Source organism: Sphaerodactylus townsendi, linkage group LG06 (assembly GCF_021028975.2).
Source record: "Sphaerodactylus townsendi isolate TG3544 linkage group LG06, MPM_Stown_v2.3, whole genome shotgun sequence".
Taxonomy (NCBI): Eukaryota; Metazoa; Chordata; class Lepidosauria; order Squamata; family Sphaerodactylidae; genus Sphaerodactylus; species Sphaerodactylus townsendi.
The window spans coordinates 2,094,457-2,118,808 of record NC_059430.1 but is presented as its reverse complement, the minus strand read 5'-3'; the positions used below and the strand labels follow the sequence as shown (position 1 = coordinate 2,118,808).

Sequence of the window (24,352 nt, the reverse complement as noted above, 5' to 3'; positions counted from 1 at the left end):
TTCCCCCCCCCCTCCTTAGAGGCCCGAGACCCCGGAGACAGTCGCTGCCGGTCCGATTCAGCGTCAGACAAAGACTCCTGCATGCAACCTGAACGGGGCAGCGCCAGGGGGGCTTGGCTCCCTCCCCCCCCCCCCCCGCACTATGCTGCAGCAGAAGCCCAGAACTCAGGCTCATGGACTGCGGGGTGGGGTGGGGTTTAGCGGTGGGCAGGTGAAGCCTTGCATCTGTTAGCCATAAGAGCTATCCACGGAACCTCCATGTTCAGAGGCAGCATATCTGAACTTTGGGGGAGGTAGACAACAGGAGAAAATGGTTGCCTCCCTGCCCAGTTTGTGGGGCTCCCTGGGGCATCTGTGGGCGCTCTTCTTCCCCAGGAGTGAGCAGCCCATCCCTTGCTGAGCCAGCCAGGAGGGGTGACCCCTAGTCCCCACTGCCCTGTCGTGTATGCAAAAGTCCGCCTGGGATTGGCCTGGATTCCTGGCTCCCGGGTGATGCTGTGCAAACAGCCCCAGGCAGTGCATTGTGCGAGGCAGGATGCAGCTCTTCCGGCCCACAAGAGTCTCCTCTGTTTCCCTTTGCTTGCATTTAGGAAGGGGGCACTTGATTCTCCCAGCTGGCTGCTCCTTCTGACAGCTGACAAGGCACTAAAGACTTCCTTGGGTCTCTGAGTTCAGCACCATCCTTTGAAGTGCTTCAGCCTGAAGGCACAGGAAGGAGGTACAGAGACCCACCTTTCCAGAAGGGCAAGCTTTGCTGTATCACTGCATTCTTCATCTGGCTAAAGGAGGGCTCAAGGGGGCACCAGCCTTTCCACCTCCCTCATGGAATTAGCCTGGGCTGATCCTGATGGTTGGGAGGCTACGCGGGCACTCGGGGGTCTCCTTTGGCAGAGCTAAGGGGTGCTCCCAAACTAAGTCTGTGTTGGCTATGATGCGCTTTCCAGGCTGTGTGACCGTGGTCTGGTGGATCTTGTTCCTAATGTTCCGCCTGCATCTATGGACACAGTGTGAAACACACTTCCCTCTGTGATACACCTCTGAAGATGCCAGCCACAGATGCAGGTGGAGCGTTAGGAACAAGATCCACCAGACCACGGCCACACAGCCTGGAAAACCCACCAGAACCAGTTGAGTCTGGCTATGAAAGCCTTTGACAATAAACCACCGGATTCTTGGGCTGGCGCCACATCTGGAACCCCCTAGACAAGCTGCTCTGGTGTTTCTTAGGGGCCTGTGCAATCGGGTGGGTGTCTGAAGTGAAACTGAAGCTGCCACCTGCGGAGTCAGACGGTCTGAGGGTCTCTTCAGCAAGCCTTGTCTACTCCGACCGGCTGCGGCTTTTCAGATGATGAAGAAGAAGAGTTTGGATTTATATCCCCCCTTTCTCTCCTGCAGGAGACTCAAAGGGGCTGACAATCTCCCTGCCCTTCGCCCCTCACAACAAACACCCTGTGAGATGGGTGGGGCTGAGAGCTCCGAAGAACTGTGACTAGCCCAAGGTCACCCAGCTGGCGTGTGTGGGAGTGCACAGGCTAATCTGAATTCCCCAGATAAGCCTCCACAGCTCAGGTGGCAGAGCTGGGAATCAAACCCGGTTCCTCCAGATTAGATACATGAGCTCTTAACCTCCTACGCCACTGCTGCTCCGTTCATATCAGCCACTGCCAGGTCTTTTAATGGGAGAAGCCGGGGCTCAAACCTGGGGCCTTCTGCGTGCCGAGCAGGAACTCTCCTGATGGGTCACTATAATTCTGCCTCGTTCTTTGTCTATCTGTTGGGCTAGAAAGCTGAGCAGACACGCCCCCCTCAGGCTGCCTCAACAGTCATGACTGACACACTCCCTCCCTCCCTCCCTCCCTCCCTCTCAAACACACACACACACACACACACACAGAGGCACCATTTCGTACTTTTGCCCCCCTTCAAAAAATGTAGACATCCCAGGTGGATAGTGTATCGATGAGAAAACGGTGAGGAAATGAGAACTTAAATCTCCTAATCTCGAATGATATCATTTGGATAAACGGAATAAATAAAGATAGATAAAAGGTAAGAGACAAGGAGAAGGTAAAGACGGGAAAAGAAAAACTAGAAGACTCAAATCATTGTTTTCCCTTTTGTTTTTCACATCTGGGCTTGAAGGGAGGTTAGCCAAATAAGGTCAATTTTGACAGTAGTATTAAGTTACTAAATCCAAACGGGAAGTCAAGCAGAGAGAGAAAATTATCTGTATTAGATACTTAAAATTTTTAGAAATATACTGGATTAATTAAGGTATTTATGTATCAAAAACGAAATTTTGTAATTGTAATGTTTTAATGATATTGAAATAAATACACTTAAAAAAATGTAGACCTGGCCTTGGGCTTTTGGATTGGGCTGCAGCACCTGTTGTCAGGTGAACCCCACTGTCGGAGTGTACTTAATGTCTGGGGCCCCTGTGGGTTACTGAATCTCTCCATCCGCCTCTTCTTTCTTGCTTGCTGTGCTTGCAATGGTAGATAACAGCGGCATCTCTGTCCTTCTCCGCAAAGGGAGGGGGGTGGCCAGGTGGCTCCCTATCTTTCCCTAGACCTTGGGAAAGAACTTTTGCTTTCCTCTTTTTCCCCCGCTTGTACTTTACGTCGTTGGGGGCAGAGGAGGGAGTGGGCAGCAGAGGCAATTAAGCCGTGGGCAGTTGGGGGTCAGAACCGGCTTTGCAAAAACCAGGGGTTCAGTGTTCATTCCAACAAAGACTTTTGATTGATGGAATCCAGAGTCTGTCACTGAGTGAATCACAGGCCTGTCAGATTGACAGCTGCTCACACCTGTTAGTGGAGCCTCTGCTCTGTTTACCTGCCCCCTCCCTCCCAGCCAGCTGCTGTGCTCTGCCCAGCTGTGCCACAGTTGTAGTGGGGATATTTTGTTTCCGGTCTGTTGAAGGCAGGAGGGAGTTAGGACCCCCCCCCCTCCAGCTGTGTGAGGACAGGCAGGCAGACGTGAAATGCTGAGCATTGCGCTGTAAAAGTATTCTTTGAATATGCAAAAATAAAACCAATGATCAGGATTAGACAACTGGCAAAACCAACCAAAAGAACCCAGACTGTCCAAAAAACTGACTCCCCGCTCAACACTGGAGAGCAGAAAGTGAGCTGAGCTGGCAGCAACTCAGGCGGGAGGAGGGGCGGCTCGCTTCGGTGTTCCCACTGCCAGGAACAGCCGGGACTGATCACCGGTGCCCCCCCTTTATGAGCCATTGGCCCCTGAGGACTGCCCCAGCCACACGTTTAAGCTTCACGCATAGAGACTCAAACGGGGGTCCAAGGTCTTCACCCGGAGTGCAGCAGAGCCAGGCAGGGAGCCTCAGTCTGGTGGCCCCGGCAACAGCGATGCAGCCCCGCTCTCTCCCACCCCTTGTAGAAGCTGGGGGGACCTTCGTGCGACTGAATCCGATTGGGTAGGTGACATAGCTTGAGTTTGTTGGCTGTGTGACAGCTGATTGGCTGGAATCACGGAGTGCAGAATCCCCTTCCCATGAAATCAATGAAACCCAGAAGCTACCGACTGGGAAGCCGAACGGGCAGAACGAAAGTGGGTTAGAAAGTGGAGGAGGGGGAAGCCAGCCCTCCCCCTCCCCCTGGCTGAATTTGGAGCTTTCCCATGTAAAAGTGAACCCCGAAAATATTTGACTGCTGAGCGCTATTTTACACAGAATCCTAGAGCTGGAAGAGACCCCCAAGGGCCATCCAGTCCAACCCCCTGCAATGCAGGAACAACCATCGTGCTCACGCTCCCTTACATCTCTGCCTCCGGCCTTCTCTGCCAAAACTCCCCTCCGCCTCTGGCCCGTTCACATATTTCTGCCTTCCTTCCTTGACGTGGTCTGTGGCCCGCCCCCATGCATGCCTTCAGCCTCCCCTCTAAGGAGCCTTCTGGCGAGGGGCTTCCCACTCGGCTGGGCCGCAGATTACGGCTTCGTAAGCCACCCCGCGTCAGGCCAATGTGCCTGGCAGTTCGCTGCGCAAGGAAGCAAAACAAAAGATGCCCACTCCCAGGAAATCAATCCAGGAAACAACCGAAGCCTCTAAACCAGTGGTGGCGAACCTATGGCACAGGTGCCAGAGGTGGCACTCAGAGGCCTCTCTGTGGCCATGCGCAAACAGAGTTCGTCATGTGGGGGGAATCGCCCCCCCCCCACATCTAGGCTGGCCTGGGCCACTGGGCTTGATTATTAAACCTAAGACCTAGTTTCGGGGAAGCAGTGTAGGTAACCTTGTTCAGCGCTGTTAAACCCCACTGATTTTCATGCGAAGAACTAAAGCACGATCTTTACCTGGGAGTGAGCTCGGTTGCTGGCAATGGGGCTTGCTTCTGAGTAAACCCTCCTAGGGTCGTGATTCACCCGTTCGAAGAGTTGCACGGTTGCTTCAAAGCAAAGCTAACGACTACTACCAAGCTTACTCCTGAGTAACGCCCGCCTCGGAGCCAACCGTTTTTTCTAAACTAAAACCTCAGTATTCAGGTTAAATTGCCGGGTTGGCACTTTGTGATAAATAAGTGGGTTTTGGGTTGCAATTTGGGCACTCAGTCGCGAAAAGGTTCGCCATCACTGCTCTAAACCATCTACATCCCCAGCAACAGCCAAGGCAAGCAGGAACCACAGGAACAAAACACCACCTAGCAGAATCTCTTTCGAAAAGACTCAGCCTGATGCTGGAGCATATTCAGTGATGGCACCAGGTGGAAAGGGGGGGGCTGCTCCAAAGCTGGGGTAGCTGCTGGAAAGGCCCGCCCCTTGTGCCCACTGGAGAGGCTGAGCTGCAGCGTGCCACCCAAGGCCAGGACGTGAGGACCATGCCTGCCTTCCCCTGCCTTTGAACATCCAGCCACACGCCAAGGGGTGGGAGGGAAAGGAAACGCCTCCCCGTGGCTGGAGACGAAGAGCTCCTGGAATCACACCTGGTTCTCCAAACAACGGAGCTCAGATTTCTTGGAGAAAAAAAAAACAGCCGCTTTGGAGAATGGGCTTCACGGCATCAGGCCTTGCTGAGGCCCCTCCCACTATCCTCCCTAGGCTCCACCCACAAATATCCGGGGATTGGTTGACCCAGAGATGGCAATTTAAGGAAGCCAGCCCTAGAACATCTCTGGCCACTGCTGGGAGGCTGCAGATTTCTCACCTGTTCGTGGGTTTTGAGCTAAAGCTGCCTTGGGCGCTCGCTCCGTTTTAACTCTTTGGTGACAAGCCTGCTTCGTTTCAAGAGCAGAAAGCATCAAAAGTTGCTACACAGCCTTAAAACTGCAAAGTCCACAACGCAATGGGACAGTGGTCTGTTGCGGGTTTTCCGGGTGGTGTGGCTGTGGTCTGGTACCAGACAGCTCAGAAAACCCATAACAGCCACTCTGTGAATCAGTGGAACCTCCATGTTTGGAGGCAGCCGTTCTCTGAGCCGTGGCCTCTGGGCCCTGCTCGGGAGCCCTCTGGGGCATTCGGATGGTCTCCGCGTGAAAGAGGATGTTGAAATAGATCAGTGATGGCGAACCTATGGCACGGGTGCCAGAGGTGGCACTCGAAGCCCTCTCTGTGGGCACGCGCGCACAGAGTTCATCATGTGGGGGGGTGGAAAATCGCCCCCCCCCCACATGTAGGCTGGCCTGGGCCACTGAGTACAACATGCGCACACCACGGTGAGCAGGGAGGACTCGGCTGGCGGGCCTGGTGCCTGTGCTCCGGGTGGCTGCTGCCCGAGGGGCGGGCGCAGAGGAGGCAGAGATGCTAGAGAGGCACAGAGCGGTGTGCGTGGGACTTGCTGGTGGCTAGAGCAGGCTGGCCCCTGCACGAGCAGGTGGGGCGGAGGAAGAGGGAGCCAACCAGTTTTTTCTAAACTGAAACCTCAGCATTCAGGTTAAATTGCCGGGTTGGCACTTTGCGATAAATAATCGGGGTTTGGGTTGCAATTTGGGCACTCGGTCTCAAAAAGGTTCGCCATCACTGAAATAGATGGACCGCAGAGGGCTGATCCAACACGACTGGCACGGCACGGGGGCCTGACGGGCGCTCTGCCTTTTCACTGCTAGGGAGGGTGGGCTGCAGAGGGGCGCAGGCAAGAGTGAGCCCCCCTTCCCTGGAGCCAGGAGTCAGCCTGGGAAGAAACAGCCACGCCCTCTGGGCTCGAGGGGGGGGGCATACACCAATTGCCCCCAGGACAGGAGAGTTAAGTGCTGGGGGGAGGAGGCCGGGCTCTTCAGTGGGGCAATAGCAGGACTCCCCCCTGGCAAACCCGGGACGCCTTTCGGAAGCAGTTCGTGCAGGACCCTAGTCGGAGAGTGTCGGCCCCAAGTGAACGAAGGCAACAACGGACCCTGCGCGGGAGCCAAACTCTTTATTCTCTAAGCTGTACAGATAGGCCTGCCCTCTCCCTCTCTCACTCCCCCCTCCTCCCCTTTGCGCACCGGTCGGGGCTGCCGCTCAGTCCCCCCCGAGGCTCACTGCCCAGCGATGGGCAAGGGCTTCATCAAGCAGCTCTCGATGTGCTCAAAGATGGTGTAAGGATCCTGGTCGGCGTTGAGGAGGATGCCGTCCTCGTAGAAGTCCTCCAGCTCCGTCACCTGCTGGTGGTACAGATCCACCTTCACCTCCACCCGGCCAGCCTGGTCCTTGGGGTTCTGGAGCAAGCGCTGGTTCACCTCCGCCTCGGTGGGCGGCTTGAAGATGCTGTGGTACCTCTCGCCCGAGATCGGGTCCGTGGCCCGCTGGCAGAGGCGCTGCAGGGCCACCTCGGTGGGCAAGTTGAGGAAGAACACCCGGTTGGGCACGAAGCCGGTGTGCATCATGAGGCTGGCCTGGTCCACGTCGCGGGGGAAGCCGTGGAGCACCCAGCCATGGGCCAGGCAGTCCTGCTCGCTCAGCCGGTCCTTCAGCACCCGCAGGACGATGTTGTCATTCACGGGGTAGCCGCTGTCAAAGAAGGGCTTGATGAGGTCGCCCACGGATGTCTTGGCGGCCACCTTCTCGTGCAGCAGCTCCCTCAAGCAGAGGTCCACCAGCCCATATTTCTGCGCCAGCAGAGCGGCCTGCAAGCTCTTGCCGCTGCCCCGGGGACCCAGGAGGAGGACGCGGGGTGTGAAGGGCGCGTTGGACTCCGGGCGGCTTAGCACGAAATTGAGGGCCTGGGCGAAGACGTCCACGCAGGGCTGGTCGGCGTTGATGGCCTTGTGGTTCCACTGGTAAGTCTGGACGATGGCGGGGATGTTGCGATGGCTCTCCAGAAGGCGGCTGGCCGTGGCTTGCTCCGAGATGCCTTCCGGGACCTTCAGGCGCCTCTGCACCATGAAGTCGATCGGCCAGTCGAACGTGGCGTGGTAGACTTCCTGCGTGTAGGGGTCCACCCGTTTTCCCAGGTTCCTCTCGATCAGGACGGTGTCCGGCGCGTAGAGCACGATGACGTGCCGGGGGAGGATGCCCTTGGTCTGCAGCTGCAGCGCCTGGTCCCTCGTCTCAGGAAACCCGTCCAGCACCCAGCCCAGATTCACGCAGTCCTCGGCAGACAAGCGCTCCCCCAGAAGGGAGGCCCACAGCTCAACGGGGATCGGCTCCTGCTGGGCCAGGTAGGAGAGGGCCTCCTTGGACTTTCCGAGTGTCCTCTGACGCGCGAGGTCCTGCGGGCAAAGGTAGGATGCCCTCAGATGCTTGCAGATCCAGCGGGCGATGGTGGTCTTGCCAGAGGCGGGGGGCCCCACCACGAAGACCCTGGGCACCTCGTCATTGTCCTTCAGCAGGTGCTCGATCATGAATTCGACGGGATCCGCCGGGCGGTAGATGAGGAGGGCTTCCAGGAGGGTCTGCATGAGTTCGAAGACCCGGTGCTTCTCGGCGTAGAGTGCCATCTCCGCAGGGATCCGGTGGGGCTTGCCCGTGGCGTCCATCCCTCCCTGCTCCTGCCGGCCTGAGGCAGATTCTGAAGCTGGACTCGCATTCCGAGGTTTCTGAGCAGCGCGTGCTGATGTCACAGTCCTCGGAAGCAGCGCGTGGAATCAATGCACCTATGCGCACCCTGCCACTTGCATCATCCACAGCACTCGCCTCCGACCAGGGGGTGGTAAACCCTCAAGAGGGGTGTTCAAGACCCCTGCAACGCCAGGCTGTATTGTGAGCAACTCTGCTCCCAGATTCTGCCCACACTCCTCTGACCCCTGCGTGCCCAGCACATTCCAGACCAGGGGTAGGGAACCTTTAACACTCAAAGAGTGTAAAGGATTCAATGGTGTTGATGGTGAAGTAACCTTGAGTGCATCCCACAGCCCGGGCGATGGGCCAGATGCATCGGCGGAGACTTTATCTTTGCGCGGGAGATGAAGACTCCGTTCCCATGGGAAGCAGGAAGGGGGGATGGGGTGAATGGTGTTATAACCTGTGCTTCTGGCGGGAAGTGCCATTCCTGCCACTGCGTGTACTTGAGCTTTCTAAGATGTCTTAATAAATGGACTTTTACTCCCAAAAGCCTTTTATTTCTGCTTCTATGGAATTCCTTACATTGTGGCAGGAATCCTAATTCATCTATATTCCTGTGCAGTGGACCTCTTGTCTTGCGATGGAGAGGTTGAATGTTACTGCGGAAGGTGCGGTAGCCCCCAAAGAGGGCCTCCGACCTTTCCCTTCTGGATCTGGAGGAACCGGCGGGAGAGCGGGCCTAAGCTGGTGGCTCTTTTCCCCGTCCTGCATTATCAGCACGAGTCTTCCTTTTACTCCGTTGGAGCGAGGGGACGTGGCAGCGATATAGGGGACTTCCGCGGAGTCGTTTAGAGGCGCTGTCTATGGATCGAGCGCCTGTGGATCCGCACGCTACCCGTTATCGTGTGGGTTACGAACCTCAGATCCACCCTGTCATGGAGGAGGCAGACTTGACCACCTTTCATGCGGCAAACCCAGGAATCCATTGGGTCTTGATTCCTGGACTTCGTATTTTTGGTGATGCTTGGGAACCACCGGTGGCACAGCACTGGGGGCCCGTCCAAAGGACTTGCGGGACTAAACCTGGGTGCGGAGGGGTATCCGTGCCGCTGTCGGACCCCCCCTAATCGAGACCCAGCGACCGCGCAGGAGGTGCCTCGGAGAGCCACCGATTGACTCACAGGCGGCTCACGATTGTCCTCCGATGTCCTCGCTTCCAGGCAGCGAAGAGTCCGAAGAAAGCCTGCATTCCCAGCCGGACCGGTTTTCCTCTCCCATCGAGAGAGGACTGGGATGAGGAAGTAGAGGCGACTGCGAGATGCCCAAGCGGCATGGAACCGTGAGCGCCAGCTATGGGAGGAGGCAACGGGCACGGATTGCAGCAAAGAGCGCGAAAAACCTGCAGAGGGACCGGGAAACAGCAGCGCAAAGAAGTCCAGCTCGAGTTGGACCCGTGCCAAAAAACTGGCGCTCAAGCGACAATATGCCCAGAATCTGTCAGTCCATGATAAAGAGTCCTGGAACACTCCAGACTGGATTTGCCCGGCAACGCGAAAGCGTTCCAGGCTCTCGCGCCGCGCCAAAAGTGAGCTCACTGAAGCCCGCGCAAAGCGGACGAACTGGCTAAATTGGAGCAGGAGCGAGAAAAGCTGCTTTGCATGCTGCACCAGGATGCGATGACTCGCCAAGGAGAGGGGAGCTGGCTGCGTTGGAGAGGGAAACTAAGGAGGCCGCGAACCAGGAAGCCCCAAGTTGGAGTCTATGTATTTACTGATCATGCCGGTGCCAGGGGGGCCGCGTACCTGGGTCCTGCCACTAGCGTAACCGCCAGCGCCCCCCGATTCCGGCCCCCCATTGTGCAACAGCTGCCTGCCCAACCTGCTCAACCCGCGCAACCACCTCCCCAGCAGTAAGAGCCGTTGAGCGGGGCTACTATAAACCCCCGATACCAGCCCGTTTTGATGGAAACCGCTTCCAAACTTCCCTGCTTTCATTTTGCAGCTCAATGCCCACTTGGAAGCCTATGGTGATTTATACCCGTCTGTGCGCGAAAAAGTACGGGGCATCGGCTCAGTCCTGGCTGGGGCAGCAGCCGTGTGGTTGGTGACTCTTGTGGATTTGCAGGATGAGGACGCTCGCTTTGATGCCCAGCATTCCTCCAAGCCTTAAGAGCGCGCTTTCAAGATCCAGGCGCCGAGAATGAAGCTATCCGCACCATCAAAAAACCATCCAGCAAGGCAACCGCCCGTTTGCAGAATTTGCCCGTGAATTTCGTAAGCGGCGGTTGCTCGACTTCCTCCTGAGTGGCTCCTGAACGCATGAAATCGCGAGAATACTTCCTCGGATGCTGTGGACGGCAAGCCACGTGGAAAGCGGTGTTTTTAATTCGGGTTCCTGCGATACTATTGCAGATTGGATCCAGTTTGGGGTCCCAAGTGGCGCTCTCGTTTGGAATACGCTGCGTCAAGGAGGCCGCCTACCAAAACCACTACTGTGTCCACCAAGTCAAGCTTCCAGCCTTCTACCGAAACCAATTCTCTGAGCGCCGTCTGCCACACTGGGATTGTGTCTTTTACTGCGGAGAGGCCAGGTCCATCTAGCCGCCAACTGTCCCAAGAAACAAAAAACCAACCGCTTCCAGCTCCGCTGCGACTCCGTCCTGCCAAACCACCACACGCAGGTCAGGGCCGCCTCCCACAGGCTCGTCTAAAGCGGTTTACCGAAGGCGCACTCCAGAGGAGGGAGAAGCAGCTGTTTGCCTTTCTTCAGCCCCATGGACATGGGCCCGACTCCTGACGCGGTGAGTGAAGGCAGCGCCCCATTACTGTTCAAGCATTTCTGGCCAACCCCGCTTAAACACACTTCGCATTACAGGCCTGCGGCCCTTGTGGGATTCAGGCTGCTCCCCACTGCTTAATGCGGCCCCAGGTGGCAGAGGAGCTAGTGGTCTGGGACCTAATTCCCTGGCTAAGCTTCCATACCATATTCACTCCAAATGGACGGCAGCCCCTCGGGAAGCGTAAGGACCGGCCTAATACAAAACACACAGCCGGTTCTCCTCCGTTGCGCGACACCATTGGGGAGAAAAATTAGTTTTATTTTGGCGCCAGTGGCCAAACACTCCATAGTTTTGGGCAATGCTCTTGGTTATTGTTACATGAACCAAAGTTCATTTGGAAAGAACGGATCCTAGAATTCCACTGACCACCTCCCTGGGCAAGTGTGGAACACAGTTGAATTGGGGGAGAAAACCCAACGCCTCCTGACACACCCTCCCTGGCTTCCTCAGTGATTTGCTCCCCGGATTCTATTGGCATCCCACCTGCATATCATGATCTAGCCAGAGTTTTTCTTTAGGGAGCAGGGAATGCTGTATCAGCTGCCACCCCACAGAGACACTGACTGTAAAATTGTCATACAACCAGGGGCACAAACTACCCAAAGGTAGAATCTACCGCGATGAGTCCCAATGAGGAGAAGGAACCCGTGCCTCTTTCTGGACAAGAACCTTGCTTTCGGCGGGTTCATAATGCGGCGGGCTACCAAAACACACACACGCTTGCTCCACCGCTTTGTTTTGTAAAAAGAAAGATGGAGTCTTTCTGACTGCTTTGCACAGATTATCGAGGTCTCAATGCGGTCTCCCTTTGTCCAATAAATATCCTTTTGCGCTTTTGATCAAGGGACCTTTTAGATGCACTTTCGGCTTAAAGGACGATTATTTTACTAAATTGGACTTGAGAGAAGCTTACTACAGAGTCAGAATTGCTGAAGGCTATGAACACCTGGACTTCGCGTTTAACACAAAGTTTGGACAGTTTGAATACTTAATAATGCCATTCGGGTTAAGTGGGGGCCCCCGGAGCTTTTTTGGCCCTTTATCAACGAAGTTCTCTCCATGATTTACTGTACATAGGGAGTTGTTTGGCATACTTAGATGACGCTTTAATTTTACTCACAAAACCATAGAAAGAGCATATGAAATATTGGTTCGAGAGGTATTGAAACGCTTTGCACCTTGACAACTCTCTCTTTGCCAAACTCTCCAAATGCTGTTTCCATCAGACCTCCATTGACTATTTGGGTTACGGGATCTCACCCGAGGGCTTAAGCAAAATGCAGATCCTGCTAAAATTGAAGCGCCAGTCCCTCCAAATGGCCTTTCGCCAGTTCCCACCAACCGCAAAGAACTCCAGTCGTTTCTTTGGTTTTATGCATAATTTCTATCGCGGACTTTATACCCCACCATTCGCTGAAACTGACTTCTCCCTCTCACAGACCCTCTTACGCGACTAAGGGTAAAAGATCCACTGTCCATAGCCAAGCCCGGGGCCCCCCCTTTTCCTGGTCTGAGGAATGTCAAACAGCAACCTTTCAACTATTAAAATTCATGGCGTTTACTCACCGAACCTATCCTGTAAAGCACCTCTGAGCCCAGATCTTCCGTTTGTGGTTCACGTGGATGCACGCTCCGGACAAAAGCTTACTTGGGGCAGCCCTGTTGCAGAAAAAAATAAAGATGGTAGGCTGGTTCCGTAGTGCTTATTTGTCTAAAAATTCTCTGGTGCCGAACTCCAACTGGACTGTGGGAGACAAAGAGACTGCGACCATCAAAGTAGCACTTCCTCCACTTAGGCGCCACTGGCTGGAGGGGGCTAAGCACCCTCTTTCAGGTTTGGTCGGATCATAAAAACCTGGCAGCTCTTTCCACCCCCCCTCAAGATGTCCGCAAAACAACTTCTCGTAATGATTTCTTTTCTCAAGTTTCTCTTTTTACAGTCCATTTTTTTCCCTGGGAAAAACCAACAAACTGGCTGATCGCTAGGCCTACCCGGGGAGGGGTGGAGCTGCCTTCACGCAGAGACATCTCCACGCACTGTTCTTTCCCCTCCCAGTTGGGGTTGGCTGTCACCCGGATCTCAAACGGCTCCACTTCTCCCTCCACCCCCATTCCCAGTCTCGTCTCTCCTTTTCCTCTGCGTGGGAACTGGAGGAGGCTGGGCTGCACGCAGCCTCCAAGCGGCCGAAGGTGACTCCCACCAAGTGCGTTTGGAGAATGGGAGTTTTGGCGGAGGGAAATGCTTGGTCACGATGCCTCCCCTCCATGCTAAGGCAGGTTCCTTGAAGCTTCTGCCCACGATGCCCGCTCTCGGGGCTGGACATTTTTGGCTTTTTTGAAAACTCTGCATTTAGCCCGCCGGGCAGCCTTCTTGGTGGCGCTGCATAATGCGCAAAGAACATTGAGGCATTACATTAAAGGCTGCTCGGTTTTGTGCAGAAGCCAAAACCATCCCGGGAAAGCCCCATGGGCTATTGCAACCTCTCCCGGTGGCCTCCCGCCCTTGGGAGAAGTCATCTCCATGGATTTTATTACAGATCTGCCCGAAAGTCATGGCAAACACGGTTTTTATGGGTGGTGGTAGACTCTATTCTCTAAGCTTAAGCCCCATTTTATTCCATGTGCTTCCATCCCCTCCTCGCCTCCTAAGTTGGCCCGCGGCTGTTTATTCAACATGTTTACCGTCTCCATTTCCGCCCCGGTTAAGGTGGTCTCTCCGACCCGCTGACCCCCAATTCATCATCTCCAAGTTCTTGGAAGCGCTTTTTGGGGTTGTTGGGGGGGGCCATGACCGTCAGCCTCTCCCCCCCTACCACGCTCAAAGTGACGGGCGATGACGGAGAGAACGAAACAGAACCCGAGAGCAGTGTTTACGCTGTTACACCAACTACCACCAAGACAATTGGTGCGGGCTTATTCCGTTTGCGGAGTACGCCTACAACAATGCGGTTCATAGCAGTACAAAGAAAAACCCCCTTTGAAATTGTGTCTGGTCGCTCCTTCCCCGGCCAGCTGCCACAACTACTCGCGGCAGCTTTGGGACCCTCAGAGATTTCAACAATGGATTTCATCCCTAGCCGAGGGTGTGGAAGGTCGGTCCAGACCCATGCCTTACAACAAGCAAAGGACTCCCCAAAAAAACTGCAAAGCGGATAAACACCGGCTACCGAGTTTTCCTCTCTGCGTGCAGGGGCTCCTGGGTGTATTTATCTACAAAAAATCTCAGAGACGTGCATAAATATCTCCAAACTTGGCAAGAGATTTGTGGGACCTTTTCAGATTACTAAAGTGATTAATGAAGTGTCACTGCCCGGCTTAGGATTTGCCTTAACTCTCTTAGTAACATCCATCCTGTCTTCCATTTCCAGCTTGCTCCAAGGGAGGCTCCCCGCTTCCGACAGTGCCTGGCACGACCAGCCGGAGAGGCCTCCCCACCGACTATTATTGATGGCCACAAGCACTACGAAATTGACAGCTTATCCTGGACTCTGCGCTTTAATCGCAAAGCGCTTGCAATATTTAGTCTCTTGGGTGGGATATTCCTCTGGGTATAATCAATGGGTTTATTCCGGAAAAATATTGAAGCCCCCACCCTTATTTTCTGCTTTCCACCGCCTTTCCACATAAACCTGGGGGAAGGGTCTTCTTTAGGGGAGGCAGAGTGTAAAGGATTCAATGGTGTTGATGGTGAAGTAACCTTGAGTGCATCCCACAGCCCGGAAGCAAGGATGGGCCATAGATGCATCGGGCGGAGACTTTGTATCTTTCGCGAGGAGATGAAGACTCCGTTCTATGGGAAGCAGGGAAGGGGGGGAGGGGGTGAATGGTGTTATAACCTGTGCTTCTGGCGGGAAGTGCCATTCCTGCCACTGCGTGTACTTGAGCTTTCTAAGATGTCTTAATAAATGGACTTTTACTCCCAAAAGCCTTTTATTTCTGCTTCTATGGAATTCCTTACAAAGAGCCATTTGGACCCGTTTTCCACAGGAAAAGAAAACACTTGGAGCCACAAATAATTTTTGACATTTAAAATAAAGATAACACTATATATATAGGGTTTTTTTTTAACCTTTTACTCCGCTCATTCTGAGAAGCGCATGGATGCGCCTGCCCTGCTGCCTGCAGGGTGGGCAAGGATAAAGCCGGCGGCTCGGCCTTGCCGGCCGCCGGGAAAGCGCCTGCCCCACTCCAATGGGGCGGGCGAGAGGGGAAGCCCGTGGCGTGGCCCAGCCAACCGTGGGCAGTTGGTGTGCCCGCCCTGCTGCCTGCAGGGCGGGCAAAGATGGGGCCAGCGGCTCGGCTCGTGGAGCCAAAGTGCAAGGGCAGAAGAGCCGCATGCGGCTCTTGAGCCGCAGGTTCCCTACTCCTGTTCCAGACGTTTTGGAGAGGTACCTTGTCCAAAGCCTGTTGGAAGCCCAAGTATATGTTGTCAAATTAGACCCCTGTTCTCTATGTCCACTTTTTAAAGAACTCCACAAGATGAATGATAGAATCATAAAGTGGGAAGAGACCCCTAAAGGCCATCCAGTCCAACCTCCTGCCAGGCAGAAACACATAGTCAAAGCATTCCTAACCGTTGCCCATCCAGCCTCTGCTTAAAAACCTCCAAAGAAGGAGACTCCACCACACTCTGAGACTGCGCATCCCCCTGTCGAAGTTCTTCCTAAGGTTAAGGTGGAATCTGTTTTCCTACACCTTGAATCCACTACTCCTGGTCCAAGTCTCTGGAGTAGCAAAAATCAGCTTGCTCCCTCTTCAACACAACGTCCCTTCAAATATTTAAGCGTAGCTCTCATGTCATTCTTCTCTTCTCCAGACTAAACTCACCCAGCTCCCTCAGTGTCCCCTCGTAAGGCCGGGATTCCAGACCTTTGACCTTTTCGTCACCCTCCTCTGGACCATGCTTTAATACAGTGATAGCGAACCTTTTTGAAACCGAGTGCCCAAATTGCAACCCCAAACCCACTTATTTATCGCAAAGTGCCAACCCGGCAATTTAACCTGAATACTGAGGTTTTAGTTTAGAAAAAACGGTTGGCTCTGAGGCATGCGTTACTCAAGAGCAAGCTTGGTGGTAGTCGGTGGCTTTGCTTTGAAGCAACCATGCAACTCTTCCAATGGGTGAATCACGACCCTAGGAGGGTTTACTCAGAAGCAAGCCACATTACCAGCAACCGAGCTTACTCCCAGGTAAAGGATCGCACTTTAGTTCTTCGCATGAAAATCAGTGGGGTTTAACAGCGCTGAACAGGGTTACCTACACTGCTTCCCCAAAACTAGGTCTTAGGTTTAATGCTAATAATCGAGCCCAGCGACCCAGGCCAGCCTAGATGGGGGGGGGGCACACTCTGTTTGCACGTGCCCACAGAGCGGGCTCTGAGTGCCGCCTCTGGCACCCGTGCCATAGGTTCGCCACCACTGCTTTAATAAGTCCAATTAAAGAAAGGAACGTGGGCTGGTGTCCTGAGCTGTGGGCCTGCATCGCATGAGAGGCGAAGGAGCCAAAATGTGCCCCTCAGCCTCACAGTCCCAAGATGGCAATAGGAACGCTGCCACCTCCCCCCCCCCACACACAGTCCAGGGCTGGTTTTATCTGCCCAGGCTGCCCAAGGGACCCCTGGAGGGGGGGCAGCACCACAGGAAGAGCTCAGATGCAGCCCCAGGACTCAGGGACGCAAGAGGGGGGGCTCTGGCTGCCCACCCCACGGCCAGCCAGGCCCAACCCCGCCCTTGCGCCCACGGGTGGTCCATGCCTGAGGTTGCCAACCTCCAGGCGGGGCCTGGAGATCTTCCAGAATTATGGGATGGCCTACCCCAAATGGCCACTTGCTTAGGAACTTTAAGTCAACTGATGTGAGATTCTTGTACTTCGTGATGGGGAGGGGGAAGGTAGCCCAGGAGGGGTGTCCCAAAAACTACAGATGGCTGCTGAGGCGGATGGTGACAACAGCTTTGGTGAGCAGGGACCCCTCATCCGGCAACCCTTTAACTCTGGGCTCAGCCACCAAAGCAAGTGGATCCCCCTCCCTGGCAAGTTTCCAGAAGCTACGGGGCCGCTGCTGCTTTGGCCAGAGCCAGGGCAAAGTCGGGAGATGCTCTCCCAACCCCCCACCCCGAGGGGAGTGTGAGTGGCGCTTCCTGCCACCCCTGGCGCAGTGTGGTGTGGGATGTGTTGGAACACTGGGAGTATTCTACAGATCAGGCCAACAGGGCAGGAACTCCTCCCCCCCACACACACACACACAGAGCTTGCACAACCACTCAGTCAGCCTGGTCTGTCCACATTCCCAGCTGCTGCCTGACCCGCTGGGCCAGCTCCTCTGAAAGATGGATAGCCCCCACCCACTCCCCCACCCACCCTGCTGGGCAGGGCTGGCCAGATCCCTCCAGGCAAGATCCCTGCTCACCTGGCTCCATGGCCCCCTCTGGGGTCAAGGGGGCATCCCCGGTGGCATTCCTCTCCGGCGGCTCCCCCGTCACTGCGGGCAGCTTGGATCCAAAGAGCCCTGGGCAGGAGAAAGGCAGGATTGGAAGCAGCCCATGCAGAGCTTCGTCCCGGGGCTGAGGGCCCCCCGGCTGATGCCAGTCCTCGGGGTGCCCACAGAACGCCCACCTCATTCTGGGCAGTGGCACGGCTGGCCTCGAGGGCACCACTGCAGCACAGCCAACCCATGTGGTCACTTGGCAAAGGGCACCCCAGCCCCGCCCCCCCACTCTTGTCCCAGGGGCAGCTTCGGTGGCACCCCTAAGAGGTCCGTGTGCCAGCTGGTGCCAGCTGCTTCTCAGCCCCGCCCTTCCTGGCTAATAAAAGCTGCCCAAGAGGGAGCGGCAAAGCCCAGCTTGCCAGCAGCAGCAGCTGTCCAGCCACGGGCAACGAGGCTGCAACCATCCCTGAGCCCAGCCGTGCTAGGGAAGTCTGTTGATGTGTTGTCAAAGGCACGGATTCACTGGGGCATTGTGGGGTTTCTGGGCTGTGTGGCCGTGTTCCAGGAGCATTTTCTCCTGACGTTTCGCCAGCATCTGTGGAGGCCATCTTCAGAGGCTCTTTACTTGCTTTACTGCCATCAGATCCTCTGAAGATGCCAGCCACAGATGCAGGCGAAACGTCAGGAGAAAATGCTCCTGGAACACGGCCACACAGCCCGGAAACCCCACAACACCCCAATGTCTGGTCTGTTTCTAGTCTCCCTTCTTGGGCTGGTTGTTGCCCCTTGACTCCGGGGGCTCTAGGAACCGGCAGGGTCTCTGGTCTGGCTTCAGCCTCCTTTGCTGAGGTGGGGGTGGGGGTGTGACCCTCTCTGTAGCTTCTGATGCCATCAACCATCGTCTCCTACTGAGCCAACTCTGGGCACTGGGACCGAAGGACTCCGTGTTAGGGTGGTTCACGTCCTATCTGGGGGGCTGGTCTCGGAAGATGGTGTGTTGAGGGATCCCTGCTCTGTTGCAGGGCCTGTGGGCCGCAATGGGGCTCCACCTTATCCCCCAAGCTGCATAATAATAATAATAATTATTATTTATTGAGCTTTTATACCGCCCCATCCCCGAAGGGCTCTGGGCGGTGCACAGCATAGAAGGCGACAATGTAAGCAGTTAAAACATTTAAAAGCAGCGAAAACATAAAAACATTTCTAATAAATATAATAAGTTACAATAAGATAGGTGGCGTTCAGCAATCTACCATTTTAGTTCCTCCTCCCCTGGGAAATCCCATGTTCCAGTTCTAGTACCCTCCCCCTTCCAAGAGGGAGGGAGTGGCGAAGTCTAAGATGACATCTTCGACCCCGATATCAGGGGTCGGAGGAGGGGGCACCATCAACGGCCGTTCCGGGTGCCTCCGAAGGCCCGTGGAACAGCAGCTCCGCCCTTACAGGCCCCGCGTGAACTCACCGGTACGTCCCGCAGGTGAGGCCCGGATACAGTTGGAGGGAGAGCGCCTACTCAGTAGCCGGGCCAGAGCCGTAAAGCGCCTGGGCCCGTGTGTGGAGGCCAGCCAGACGTCACCGAGGGCCAGGGGACCACCAGTAGATTGGCCTCAACTGATCTAAGAGGTCGGCCGGGACATATGGGGTGATGCGGTCTCGAAGATACGATGGTCCCAGGTCGAGCTGCAAGGCCTTAAAGGTCAATACCAGCACCTTGAAGACGATCCGGAATTCCTAATTGAAGCCAGTGCAGTTGGCGAAAGTATAGGCTGGATGTGATCCCAGGTGGTTACCCGCTGTGCGCGTTTCGGCCAAGTGCTGGACCAGTTTTAATCTCCGGATCAAACGCGCAAGGGAAGGCATCCGCGTAGAGCGAAGTTGGCAATAGACTAATCTGGAGATGACCGGCTGTAATGGATCACCGCGGCTAGGTCCGCTTGGGAGAGCGAAGGGCGCCAGCCCGCCGGGCTCGACGAAGGTGGAAGAAAGCAGCTCGGGTTGTATGGGGCCACCTGGGTCTCCCCATTGATAGAGACAAATCCAGGTGGGATCCCCAGGCTGGCGGAACGTGAGGGGCCTTCGGCGCCAAAGTGACCCTCCCACACCGGGCGGGCTGGAAAGACCCTCCCTTCACGGGCCGGTGCCAGAGGGATCTCCGCTCGATGGATTCAGTTTTAACCTGCTCTGCCGTGGTAACCAACCAGCCACCGCCTTCTCAAACAATGCTGTAGAGCCGCAGGGGCGCGGTTGTTCCCCTCTCCATCAACAGAACGAAGCTGTGTCATCTGCATACTGATGACAGACCAGCCCGCCAAACTCCGTGCACTCCAGCTGAGCAAGGGGTCGATATAGATATTAAATAGCAGCGGGGATAATAGTGCCCCTGGGGTAACACCGCATTGGAGCTGGCACTTCCGGGAGGCTTGATCCCCGCGAGACTCTCACTTGCTGGTTCGCCCCTCGAGAAACGCAGGCAATCCATTGAAGGACAGTGCCTCGCGACTCCAGAGGCTGCCAGGCGTGGGTCAAAAGGTCGCGGGTCGCACTCAACGCCCAAACGCTGCGTGTGAGATCTAACAAATACCAGCAGCTCGATCCGGCCTACCGGCCTAGCTGAATACCGGAGTGTATCTGGTGACGGGCGAATTTGGTGAACAGTCTCCGCCCCATGCCCAGCACGGAAGCCGGATCTGGAAGGGGTACCGAAAAGCCGATGTGTCATCCAGAAAACCTTGAAGCTGCTCCAACACCACTCTCTCAAATTACCTTCCCCAGAAACGAAAAGATTCTAAACGGGCGGTAATTGGCCAGATCACTGCGGATCTTAACAATGGTCTTTTAGGAGTGGGTGGACCACTGCCTCCTTCCAACTCCATCCGGAAGGTTCCCTTGCTCAAGGGAACCATTTGATTATGCTCTAACAGATGGTAATGAACTCCGCGCAGGTTTCTGCTGCCAGGACGGGTAACGGATCCAGAGGACAGGTAGTAGGACTCAACAGGCAGCTAAGGCTCTGTCGACAGCGGCTTCAGAGAGCAGGGGAAAACTGGGCCAAACAAGGGCCTGAAGACGGGCAAGGGAGTCTCCAGTTCACTCAATTGTAGCCAATGTGTGGACGGAAGGTCGCATGGCGGAGCTTTAACGCAATCTTTATCCTCAAGCAAGCAAAAAAAAGCTCATAAAATGCCTCCCCAAGCAGCTGATGCTCAATTGAGAATTCCTTGAAGATCTCTCCGGATAAGGTGAGAGGTCAATGGAACCCAATTCATGCTAAACAATTGTGCTGGGCGGAGCTAGCCGGATGCGAGGGAGGAGGAGAAGAAAGCCCTCTTCACTTCCTTCGCCGCCACCTCATAGGCTTTCATAAGCGCCTCCTATAAGATGTTCGCAAGCAGCTTCGTCGCTGAAGTTTTCCTCCACGCCGCTTCTAGACGCCTAAGTTCCCGTTTCATAATGACGCAACTCCCCTCAGTATACCATGGAGCGACGTAGGACGGGGACGTAGAGGGCGCCGGGGGGCAACAGCATCGATGGCATCGGAGAGCCGGAATTCCAGTCCTCCACTTGCTCATCGAAGCGCAATACGGGCGGTTCAGGGTCCCGCAGAGCATTCAGGAAACCAAGTGGGATCTCATAAGTCTCCGCTGGCGGGCATAAATCAGCCCGCCCGGCCTAGATCGGGGTGATGCGGCAAGTCCACCCGGACCTTCAGGGCATAATGGTCGGACCACATGAAGCACTCTTCTTCAGTAGAGGATACGGTAATTCAAATTTATCCCCGACCCGAAGACCAAAATCCAGCGTGCAGCCCAGCCTCATGGGTGGGGCCAGAATTTATTAAGGAGAGGCCTAGCGTCAGCCATGGATGACACACTAGGTCCAAGAGCCGTTGTACATGAGGGCGGCATCGACATGGACGCTGAAGTCCCCCAAAACAATAAGCTTCGGGGAACCGCGAATGCCCAGTCCGACACCACCTCCAGCAGCTGTGGTGGTCAAGCTTCCGGGCAAGCGCCATAGGCTTTTACCGTACACCACCAGGAGAACGCCAACCTCTCCGGGCCAACCACTCCAATGACTAACATCTCCATGCCGGTGACCTCCGGACGGGACTGCCCTAAAGGGAATAGAATCCCGGATGAACAATGCCACACCGCCCCCAGGCCCTGTGTTCGCGATTGGTGGAGGCACGCTAAAACCTGGGCTTAACTTCGCCTAGCTTTAATGGGTCTCCATTCCTTCACAAGCATTCCTGGTAAGGTCTCGGTGATACATGCCAGGTCCACCTGTTGGGCTCCGAGAAAATCTCGGAGCACCATGGTCTTATTAATATTTCCATGAAGCCACTGGGAGAAGCTATCAGGAGGCAGCGGCTGCAACATCATCAACATGCGACTCCCAAATTGCGTGCCCTATGCAGCCCTTTGTCTGGAGTTAGGTCAAAACTCCTTGGAATCAGCCGCTTGGCTGAGGGCTTTTAGATTCTGGCTGCGAATTCATTTTCTCTCGGACTGTAATTCCCTGGTCCACCGTCTGCTCTCTGACACCCATTCCAACCCCTGGTTTTCCATAATTGAAGAAAAAAAATGGCCTCTATTGGACTGTCAGTGGAAATTCACTTTGCCCTTTGGTCCCATTCAGAAGCTTATAGGAAATTATAGGTCAACTATTAGATAGAGAGTTCTCTACCCTAATCACCGCAGCCAAGAAAACGTGCTCCCCCCCTGTGTTTTTTTCTCTCCCATTTGAACGGGGCCAATTGGCACACTACCTGTATTCTTTAATAAACCCTGCCTCAAAGGAGAGCCATAATGCTCGCCAGGTTTAATGTTATGCCTTCTGCCTTGTTACATGGCAGATTTAATAAGCAAGAAAAGTGCTAAAAGATTGTGCCCGCGGGTAACGATGGCCTTCCAGTTGAATCTCTGGCCCACCACCACTACACTGTCTCAGATTCAAGGAAATCAGATCCAAGTATGTGAATCTCACTCCTTTGCATTTACCCGATCTCCCTGATTTAATTAGATTACACTACTTGTTGGACAACCCTGATCCTTCTCTCTGGATGATAGTGGCAGACTTTCTCCTGGAAATTACTAAACGCCAGTAGATTTCCTTCGACCTGTATTGTATATGCTTTTTAATCCGTTTTTTATTATTGTTGTACTGTTGTCTATGCCAATAAAGGCTTGCTTCTTCTCTCATCGTCAACACGCAGGTGAAACCCAGCTCTGCCCTGCATTTGAACCCGATTGTGGGGATGCCGCTGATGATCTGAGCTGGTGCTCAGAGTCAGGGTCGGCCGGGCGAGGGTGAACAAGCTGGAACTTAATCCTGACCTGACCGAGGCTCTCTCGGTTAGGAGCAAGGCAGACTTCAGGCAGGGTGGTTTTCCCCTTGGAAAGCAGACAGTGGCCACCTTAGAAAACTCAGCGGCGGCTGTGGTGGCCGGGAGTGCTTTTGCCAGCTTTGCCTGGAGTCAACGTTCCTGGTAAGCCACGTGGCCACGCAGACGCTGTGTTGGTGTTATGTGAATAAGCCCCCCCCCTCGGCCCCAGGCCCCCGGCTTCTGCCCCCAGTGGTGCCCCTTGCCCTTTTCCAGTAGGGTCAGGGCCATTCCCTTCCTTGGGCCCAGCAAGAGGGCTTGTGGTTGAGGGGGGCTCAGAATACCCTCCGCAGCCCCCCCCCTGCAATCTCGGCCCTTGCAGAATGACTCACCGGGAGACTCCCACCATTTGCGGGCGACCTCCGCGAATCCAACCCTGATGTCCGGGAGCAGCGGGAGGGGCCTGCTGGGGCCGCTCCCGTTTGGGGCCTGGCTGCCCTCCTTGCCCACGCCAGCTGTCAGGTCGATGTCAATCTTGAACTCCAGCTCTCGGCTGTCCTCCCCCGCGATGGGCACCACCAGCCCCTTCTTGGTGAGCCTCGGCCAGAGCGCCAGGGCGGGCTGGGGTGTGGGGCTGGAGCCTGGGAGGCCGAGTTCAGCAGGCACAGGTGAGCCCTCCCAGGGCCACCCTTCGGGGCTGGAAGGGAGCTCCTCTGCTGGGCCAGGGCCCAACCAGCCAGACCCCCCCAGGGCCTCCGCCCAGAGGCGACTGCCGGGGGCCTGGGAGCCGGCAGGGGGCAGCCCGGGGACTGCGGTGGCTCCCCTCGGCCCTTCGCTCGCCTGCGGGCTTTTTCCCTGGCTCCGCACCTTGATCTTAAAATTGAGGCCCAGGTTGAGGGACAAGGCGGGGGCTTCACTGCGGGGGGGCAGAGTCGTGGGAGTCACTGGGGGGGCAGGGGAGGTGCCAGAGCTCCAGGGCTCCGTGACGGAGTCATTCTTGGAGGCAGCTGGGAGTCGAAGTGCGCGGAGGGGCATCCCGGTGCCCAGAGAGGGCAGGACCACGAGGACGAGCAAAATCCACATCGGCACTTCTCTCCCGGTCCAGCAGCCGCAATCAGGAACCCCCTGCAGAGGAAAAAGGAACAGGGTCAGGTGGGCAGCAGCGGCACCGAGGCAGACTCTAGGGCAGGGAGGGCTTTTCCTGGGAGATGACAGGGGGCCCAAAAGCAGACACCACCCCTGCAACCTGGACTTTCTTTTGGCTGTGTCAGGGGAATGCTATCTATCTCAGGGGAATGTTATCTAGTTGATAGAGATGCATTGCCGTAGCCGTGTACCTGCTTTAAAAAAACACATTACTGCTTCTATTGAGATATATGTAACCAGCCTACTATATGTAACCACTCTCATCTGTGCATTCTTTCCTTGATCGTTGCTTTATGGCTTCACATTCTTGTAGACAACTAGGCTTCCCTGGCCCTTTAGTCCCATGGGAACAGTGTTGCAGAATTTTTGCAGAATTATATGGAACCAGCAGTGGTGGGATCCAAAACTTTTAGTAACAGGTTCCCATGGTGGTGGGATTCAAACTGTGGCGTAGCGCCAATGGGGCTGGGCAGGGCATTCCGGGGACGTGGTCGAGCATTCCGGGGGTGGGGCATTCCTGGGCGGGGCTGTGGCAAGGACGCAGCCGCTGCGCCGGTCCTTGGGCGGGAAACGAAGGCACGCAGGTGCAGGCTGCCACGCACGCCGGTGCACCTCCTGCTAGACTGCTTCCAGTTCTGCGCGCTACTGCTGAGTGGAGGGGCGTAACTAAGGCAAAAATCACGTGGCAA

General features: G+C 55.4%; 2 protein-coding genes across 2 annotated transcripts in view; both read right to left on the bottom strand.

Annotated features, from left to right (window-relative positions):
- The window catches only part of PRRT4 (proline rich transmembrane protein 4), a 44,996-nt gene that overhangs the window by 1,985 nt on the left and 18,659 nt on the right, over window positions 1-24,352 (bottom strand). The window contains exons 2-3 of the mRNA XM_048500106.1: window positions 22,910-23,642; window positions 17,177-17,275 (exon numbers count right to left, since the gene is read on the bottom strand). Of these exons, the coding sequence (XP_048356063.1) occupies window positions 17,177-17,275; window positions 22,910-23,600 (790 nt within the window). The 5' untranslated portion in view covers window positions 23,601-23,642. The remainder of the gene's footprint in view (window positions 1-17,176; window positions 17,276-22,909; window positions 23,643-24,352) is intronic.
- Window positions 6,466-7,905, bottom strand: LOC125435929 (adenylate kinase 8-like). The gene has a single exon (XM_048502445.1). The coding sequence runs from the start codon at window positions 7,903-7,905 to the stop codon at window positions 6,466-6,468; it is 1,440 nt and encodes a 479-aa protein (XP_048358402.1).